Source organism: Oncorhynchus kisutch, linkage group LG27 (assembly GCF_002021735.2).
Source record: "Oncorhynchus kisutch isolate 150728-3 linkage group LG27, Okis_V2, whole genome shotgun sequence".
NCBI classification, from domain to species: domain Eukaryota; kingdom Metazoa; phylum Chordata; class Actinopteri; order Salmoniformes; family Salmonidae; genus Oncorhynchus; species Oncorhynchus kisutch.
In genome coordinates, this window is record NC_034200.2 from 34,252,525 (window position 1) to 34,261,509 (window position 8,985).

The following is an 8,985-nucleotide window of genomic DNA, read 5'->3' on the forward strand; positions in this document are numbered from 1 at the left end:
GGCTGTAGCAGTGAAGGAAGGGCTGGCTGTAGCAGTGAAGGAAGGGTGGCTGTAGCATTGAGGGAAGGGTTGGCTCTAGCATTGAGGGAAGGGTTGGCTGTAGCATTGAGGGAAGGGTTGGCTGTAGCAGTGAGGGAAGGGTTGGCTGTAGCAGTGAGGGAAGGGTTGGCTGTAGCATTGATGGAAGGGTAAAATTCAGTTAAAATATATCAGGCAGTTTTTGGTTTTATGATAAGGGTGGACATGAAAATGAAATATCTTTGTGAACATGTCATAGTTAACGTGTTTTAATATAACGTACAACACTAAATCAGAGTAAGTTATGTTTTTAAAGGATTTTGTGACATATTGCGTGGCCAGATCCCAGAGGGTGAATGACCCCCTACATGGGTTAATGTCCTTTGGGATATAACTAATGTGATGTCAACATGAGCCACACAGATGTCTCTTCTCTCTAACTCTGTGAACCTTCAGATGGACTTCCAACACACTGTGTGATTGGCTGGCCCGTCTCCTCTTCTTTAGGCCGTTGGCCAATAAGCTGTCTCTATATAGCATTACATTCTTGTAGGCGACAGCAGAACTTGAGGACAGACCTTTTCACAGAGTGATTCTACAGACAAACTAATAGTGTTAGGTTTAGAGAATGTGTAAAGGGTTTGCAGTCTTACAGCAAACATGTCTTGAGAGGTGAGTGCAGTTCTATATGAGCATTCTGTCCAAATATGATATTTTCTGAATGAATGTTCACCTTGTAGGCTATGTAAATACATACTCCATCTCTTTCCGATACAACAGTTTAATCTTAAGGCTCTGTTTGATTGATGATTTGTTAATTCTATGTAGGTTTTTGCCTCTGCAGTGCGTTTGCTTTACATGGTGCTCTATCAGGGTCTTTAAAAATCATGCCAACAGTTTAACCTGTTTAGTTGTTTAACTGTTCTTTTACACTTGTTGTTTAACACTTGTTCTCCTGACTCCTAATGTTTTTTCTGTAAATGTACAGTATGTGTGTTCTTTTCAAATGTTCCCTATTCACTTTTTAGAATTAAAAAGAAATGTTGAGAATCTACTTACTAAGACTGATCTGAGTGATTCTGATTCCAAACGTCAGACAATAAATGAATCTTTGAGTGGATGGTATGCCAGATTGTCACATTCTCCGTCTTCTTCTAGGGCTAAACATATCAAGGTGAAGTTTGGTACCCTGCTCCAGAGGCCAGACCATGAACACACTGAGAACGTCATCCCCTTTCAGAAGAAACCTGAGAACGCCATCCCTCTTCCACAGAAACCTGAGAACGTCATCCCCTTTCAGAAGAAACCTGAGAGATGTCTGGAGACGCCTCCGAAGTATGACAGGTAATGGAAAAGTGTTCAGAATAAGTCATTGGCCGTGTCCCAAATCTGTCTTGCCTATATTTCTTACATACTGTGGACTAATTGTACTGAATACATATACACATTAGGTTGTTATTTTACCTGATCGCTGTGGTCAGCATTTAACTGCACACTTTTGTCCACTCTAAAATAATTCCAAACAGTGCACTGTGCACCCGCCATTTCAGCCAGTCATCTTTGCCTTATGCAAAATGTCACTGTTCAAAATTGAACCACACCGCATTTTGGAGCAACATTTCTACGTCTATTTGCTATTTTTTCATGCCTCTGCCGCGATTCATTTTTTTGCCATCTTTTTTTTGCAATAATTGTAATTATTCTGATAGGCTCATGTTTTACCGGTGTGACGTACCCCCACTATTTATTTTTCTGGGACTCCGTACCAGCTAACTTTGACCCCTGGTCACAATGATCAAATGTAAACACAACTGGAGACACCTCCTCATATTTGGAGACAGGTCGACAGCTAGCGAAATGTAGAAAACTTTGGTAACTAATTGTAAATAACTTTAGGTGGCTAGCTAAGCATCTTTTGCCTGTCTACCCATCCACATCCCTCTGGCCAAACGTCATGCCCACTAACTTCTCTTCTCCACAATGATGTATGGAGCGATCGATAGAGCAGCGAAATTAAATTCAGGATGAGACGTCTGGGAAAAGTATTTTGGCTGTGGAGCAAAGCAATTCACTGACATACAATTAGTTATCAACCGCACCACTCTTTGATAGCGACCCAAAACAGCTGTTTCCAGAAATGCTTTTACCAACATGATGTGTATAAAGTATATATACACAAAAGTATGTGGACACCCCTTCAAATGATTGAATTCGGCTATTTCAGCCACACTCGTTGCTGACAGGTGTATAAAATTGAGAACACAGCCATGCAATCTCCATAGACAGACATTGGCAGTAGACTTTCAACGTTGCACCTTCATAGGATGCCAACTTTCCAACAAGTCAATTTGTCAAATTTCTGCCCTGCTACAGCTGCCCCGGTCAACTGTAAGTGCTGTTATTGTGAAGTGGAAACGTCTATATGCAACAATGGCTCAGTTGCCAAGTGGTAAGCCACACAAGCACACAAAACGGCACCACAGAGTGCTGAAGAGCACAGCGCATAAAAATCGTCTGTCCTCAGTTGCAGCACTCACTATCGGGTTCCAAACTGCCTTTGGAAACAACGTCAGCACAAGAACTGTTCATCGGGAGCAAATAGTTCTTGTTCGCTCCCAATGAACAACTTGCCGCCCATGGACTCTGGAGCGTAGTGCCAACTGTAAAATTTGGTGGAGGAGGAATAATGGTCTGGGGCTGTTTTTCATGTTTCCGGCTTGTTGGACGTTGAAAGTTGAAAGTCACTCAACTCTTCAGTATGGCCATTCTACAGCCAATGTTTGTCTATGGAGATTGCATGGCGGTCTCCTCGATTTTATACACCTGTCAGCAATGGGTGTGGCTGAAATAGCCGAATCCACTCATTTGAAGGGGTGTCCACATACTGCTGTATATATTTTGGTGGGCAAGGGTGTTGAACACCCTAGAAACAAATATGTTTTGCCTAGAGAGTTCAGTTGTTATTCTAAAAGTTCAAATGTTGATTGATATTGATAGTCATTCAGAAAAAGCACACTTTATTTTGATATACATTACTTTGTAAATTGTACACAGTCTTAGGATGTGAACTGGACAATGCCAATCAATCTGGTGCACCTAAGAGACGAAGAAGGAAATACACAATCTCGCGTGATATGCAGAGAAATGGAAGACACATCAATGCGAGAAGCGTATGACATCATGACAATCTCATGGAGAAAATACACAAAACACAACAAATCTTAAAGATGTGATGTCAACATGACAGGAAGAAGAAAACATCAGTGGGACATAAACAGCCGAAGACTCATCCCGTGGATACTCAGAATGTTTAAGTGAGGCGCAGTACCGCCTGTTGATTCCAAGATGAGAGTGAGGCAAATGTCTTCCAACCAGCAGTAAGAGAGCATCTTGAAGAAGCAGAAGCTGGAGGCAAAGCTGAGGCACCAGAGTAAACTCAAGATGGAAGTCATGGAACTGAAGAGGAACCTGAACAAGACCCAGAAAGGGTCCATAAGTAGGATGAAGGTCAAGCTGAAGATATAGAATGAGAGGATGATCAAGATCATCAGGAAACCAGAACAGGTGTCATGTAGCTTGTGAAACAAAAGAAGAAGCATTGTCTGTTAAAATTGCAGGGGGAAAAACTTGATTATCAGATAAATACAAGACAAGTCAAGAAGAACAAGTTCACCGTGAAGTTCAAGAAGAAAAATTATTATTACTTCAAATACATTTTTATTAGTCACATGCGCCAAATACAACAGGTGTAGACCTTACAGTGAAATGCTTACTTATGAGCCCCTAACCAACAATGCAGTGAAGAACTGGGCCGTACGCACTACCCTCTGCAGTGTCTTGCGATCGGAGGCCGAGCAGTTGCCATACCAGGTAGAGATGCAACCAGTCTCCAAGCTCTCAATGGTGCAACTGTAGAACCTTTTGAGGATCTGAGGACCCATGCCAAATCTTTTCAGTCTCCTGAAGAGGAATAGTTTTTGTCGTGCCCTTTTCACAACTGTCTTGGTGTGCTTGAACCATGTTAGTTTGTTGGTGATGTGGACACCAAGGATGGTTCGTCGGAGGTTCGTCGGAGGGCATAGCGGGATTTCTTGTAAGCTTCTGGATTAGAGTACCGCTCCTTGAAAGTGGCAGCTCTAGCCTTTAGCTCAGTGCGGATGTTGCCTGTAATCCATGGCTTCTGGTTTGGGTATGTCCGTACAGTCACTGTGGGGACGATGTCATCAATGCACTTATTGTGTGCAATATGTGATGTGGTGTCCTCCTCAATGCCATCGGAAGAGTCCCGGAACAAATTCCAGTCTGTGCTAGCAAAACAGTCCTGTACGTTGCATCTGCTAAGGAGGATATAATTATGGTCCGATTTGCCAAATGGCAATTGTACATCTTCATGGTGATAGTAATACTGTTACGTTTGCAAAGGTTGGTAAATTCTGAGTCGGACTAAAGAGATGCACTTTGAGCGCACATCAGTGGAGATTGTAACTGTAACAGAATATTATGTTTGTTATAGAAGTCTTCTGTAATTGTTATTGCAATTCACGTCCATTAAGATCTAATCCGCATTTTGGGAAACAGAGCCTGTTCGCCCCAGCGCCTTTGTTATTGTTTTTGTTTTGTTGATGTAACGGAGGAGAAATGGAAGAGAGGAGTGCGGTAAGCACGGGAAAAAATCTGCCTTGCATATTCTGCTGTTCTATGGCGTGTGCAATGATGTCCGAGTGGAAAAATACAGTGTTTGTTGTTTGCAGTCATTTCTTTGATATTGTAATATCGTAAACGGACAAGGCAGTTTCAACAATTATGTGAAATAATTTACCCACACGACCCAACCCTAGAGAGACAATTATTATTGTAAAAGCTCAAATGTTGAACTAAATACCTGTCATTATATTTACAAATTCATGTTCTGCAGTGTTATGTTACTACATTGTGAAAAAGCACATTTTCCATTGTGATACATTACTTTGGAAACTGTAGACTCTCTCTTTAACAACGTATATGACAGAAAACTAAGCTAATAAAAAATCTATTTAGCTTTCAACCAAGCCTTAATTTAAGTTGCCAAAAATGAGGATGGTACATTTAAAGGGTGCAACACAAATAATTGTACACAAAACAGAATTCTTTAGAAATTCAGCTGCTCTGGAAAAGATCTGTTGCGAAAAAAGACCAATTTGTGGAAGAAATATCATAATTGGGCTGCCTATGTAAACGCAGCCATACAGTTCCACGCACACGCACACGCACACACCCACACACACCCACACACACCAGCAGCATACCACCCTGCGTCCCACTGCTGACTTGACTCTGAAGTTAATCAGGATCGGTCCTGGTTGGTCTCTGGTTGGTCCCTGGATGGGAGACCAGATGCTGCTGGGAGTGGTGTTGGAGAGCCAGTAGGAGGCACTCTTTCCTCTGGTCTAAATCAAATATCCCAATGCCCCAGGGCAGTGATTGGGGACATTGCCCTGTGTAGGGTGCTGTTTTTTGGGATGGGACGTTAAACAGATGTCCTGACTTTCTGTGGTCACTAAAGATCCCATGGCACTTACCGTAAGAGTAAGTGTGTTGACCTGGGGTCCTGGCTAAAGTCCCATTCTGGCACTCATACAATCTATGGCCACTTAGTCATCCCCAGCGTCCAATTGGCTCATTCATCCCCCTGTAACTATTCCCCAGATCGTTGCTGTAAATGAGAATGTGTTCTCAGTCAACTTACCTGGTAAAACAAGACATGCAAACATAAAAACACATCTCTATTTTGTGGACATCCTTTATACAACACATTATAATAAAATATGTCTCTTTCAAGACCATCAAGAGCGGAAGCATCGCAGTGGGGGAAGGCCCTGGACAATGTACTGACCAACAACTGTAAGTTTCAGCACTTATACAAATGGTTAAATATCAGTATTTTGACATATTCTAATGAGACTGTTGCAGTCAATCATTGACTCTACTTTGGTAAACTTCAAATCAGATAACTTACTGTATTCCTCTTCCTCTCCCTAACAGATGGTCTGGCTACTTTCAGGGGCTTCCTGAGGTCAGAGTTCAGCGAGGAGAACATTGAGTTCTGGGTAGCCTGTGAGGACTACAAGAGGACCAGAGAAACAAGCAAAATGGCAGCCAAGGCTAAGAGGATTTATAAGGAGTTTATACAGACTGGGGCCCAGTGGGAGGTTTGTTCTAATTCTCCTTTTTCCAGGGTTGTGTTCGATAGGCACCAAACTGAAGAATAAAGACTGAAGTAGGGAGGGACTATCTGGACTTGTCCAATAAGAAGCGCTCGTTTGAAGTGTTCTGTTGTGTGCCCTAATGAACACAACCCTGCATCTGATACACTGACATAGTTATGAAATGACAATGGTGTCAATCCTCGAGCGCAATTCACCAAATTAGATGAGGACTTTAGTTTTGAAACTCTGTTAATATTGGTCACTGAACACGTGCCAGTCTTGTTTGGGTAGAAATGGGCTTTTACTGGGTCGTGTAATGAATAGGACATGTGTTTGCTGAGTAAAGAACAGAGACGAAAAGCTTCAAAGCGTCTATTGATGTGCCAGAACAGGGAATTAGTATTTACACACATTACCTATAGTATTACACACCTGGACCACTGCGTGAGGTTATACGAAGTACAGTGGTCCTAGACTGTACAAACATTACACAAATACTGTGTTTGTTTTTGAGAGGTATTACCATAGTAATCAGTCAATGATAGTCCAATGGTAAGATTAGGTAGTCTTACTGTAGAAAAGTTACGATATGATGATTGACACGATACATTACTTTAGTATACATTTTCATGTATTATTCATGACAGTGCAATTTGTTAAACAATTCATGCTATATACTACATCTAGAAAAGGTACATTATCTTGACTGTACTCTGTGGTCAACTTACCTATATTTTGTCACGTCCTTATTGATCTAACAAACCGAATACACGTCACATACACCCAAGCTCTGTAACAACAGGATACATTGAAACATGGACCTTCTCATTATAAAGGCACTATCCCTCAAGTCATTTGATTCTAATGCTCAGCTGACTCTCTGCCTCCAACAGGTGAACATTGACCACATCACCAAGGACGTAACAGTAAGGAACTTGGGCCGACTGACTCCTATGACCTTTGACCTAGCCCAGAGACAGGTCTTTGCCCTCATGGAGAAAGATTCATACAGGAGGTTCCTCAAATCCAACCAATACCAGGAGATTATAAAGTAGAAATTCAAACACTGATTGGCTAGAGTCGTGCCATCAGACTGATTGGTTGGTTGATTGATTGATTGACTTGATTTATTAATCATGTCATCGGACTGAATGGAGGGTTCGTTGGGTAAATGACTGATTTATTGATTGGACTGTTAGTAATTTTTTGGAATCTGATATATAAATTACACACTAGCACATATTTACCTGAACCATTATTCAACTGGTACAGTATCTAAAGGAAATAAATATTACACGTTTTTTTAAAGTCTTATATAGCACTGCAATGTGTAAATGAATACTTCAGAAATATGACGAAGTGTGTGTGTGTGTGTGTGTGTGTGTGTGTGTGTGTGTGTGTGTGTGTGTGTGTGTGTGTGTGTGTGTGTGTGTGTGTGTGTGTGTGTGTTTGTATATGTGTGTGTGTGTGTGTGTGTGTTTGTGTGTGTGTGGTTTGAGGAAGGATGGGGAGACAATGCAGTGACAACACAAGTTAACCACTATTCACATAACTAGCTATGCACACCACCAACAGATGATATAGTGAGTACATCAGAGCTGTACCTGACATGCATGACACACCTCTGAAAATAGAAAGTGTTTTCATTCATTCATTCAATCTGCAATAAAAACAAACATGTCAAGCTACGTAACTTTTACCAATCTGTATAATTTATTTCACTGTTGGACATCAGTGTGGTTGCTCTTAAACCTCATGTTCGTAACTCTTATCGTCATGGCTTTGAAAATAGGCCTGGCGTCTCGAATGGGGCTTTCAAGCTGAAGCAAAACTGTTATACTTTGGTTGAATTTAGGTCAGCTAAAGAAAGAGGACTGAGAAAATTGCACCTTGTTCAGCTGCTCTTGCCTGTAATGATAAATAATAAATGAGTACAGTCAGTACCCAGACTGAAGCATTGCAAAGGAACAACCTTTGTGTCAGATTAGGGATTTGAAGGTGTTTTACAAATGTTATGCTTTTGACCACTTGTTCATGTCACATAAGTTTTTTTTTTTTGTGGGGGGTGCTGACGCTGCACTCTGTTCAGTGAGGTGTATTGATGTTTCTGGCTACTCTCTGTGCCTTGGTTCAATGATTTATTTCAGACGTCATCCCGACTCAAAATAGTCCAACCTAATTTCCATCAAGATGTGGACATTTTGTCACTACTTATTGTGTCAAACTCTTAAGTGAAATTAAAAAGTGGAACTATTGTCATCAGACCATTCGGTAGAAGGACCCATCAAGGCAATTTTCTGGTCAATTTGAAATGGTGCATTATGGGTGCACTGTGGGTAATTCCACGGTCACAGAGACTCCGATTTTTCACTTTCAATTGTATGCCAAACTAAAAACCATTGATTTCAAAGTTTAACAAATCATACAACTCTATGCACAATGACTACTTTGAACAATTTACACAGTAAAAAAAACATACAGAGAGTGTGGTAAATTGAGCAATGGTTTACATTCAGTATCACTCTGTCAAGGGAAATATGGTATCCTTACGAACAAAGATATCTGCATATATTTCAGGATGTTTCGGATCTCTGAAAATAATCAGAATTTATGTAAACATTAATGTTTTGAAAACATAACTTGTCAAAAAAAAAAGTGGTACCTTGGCACAATTCACCCCGGATCAAATCCAATTTTAAAGTTCCTCCAAAAGTTCTACAGCTGCACCATCGAGAGCATCTTGACTGGCTGCATCACCGCTGGGTATGGCAACTGCAAGGCA

At 41.0% G+C, this 8,985-nt stretch overlaps 1 protein-coding gene across 1 annotated transcript; it reads left to right on the plus strand.

Moving 5' to 3' along the window:
- The first annotated feature begins 435 nt into the window (after positions 1-435).
- Positions 436-7,896, plus strand: LOC109872192 (regulator of G-protein signaling 5). Its single transcript, XM_020463334.2, has 5 exons — positions 436-690; positions 1,177-1,362; positions 5,837-5,898; positions 6,040-6,206; positions 7,097-7,896. Exons 1-5 carry the CDS (start codon positions 647-649, stop codon positions 7,256-7,258), a joined length of 621 nt encoding a protein of 206 aa, XP_020318923.1. The 5' UTR covers positions 436-646; the 3' UTR covers positions 7,259-7,896.
- Positions 7,897-8,985: the final 1,089 nt, after the last annotated feature.

Coding starts and splice junctions, on each gene's coding strand:
- LOC109872192 (XM_020463334.2), top strand. CDS start 647: ATGTGTAAAGGGTTTGCAGTCTTACAGCAAACATGTCTTGAGAG. Junction 1,363..5,836: donor ACGCCTCCGAAGTATGACAG/GTAATGGAAAAG, acceptor GTCTCTTTCAAG/ACCATCAAGAGCGGAAGCAT. Junction 6,207..7,096: donor AGACTGGGGCCCAGTGGGAG/GTTTGTTCTAAT, acceptor TGCCTCCAACAG/GTGAACATTGACCACATCAC.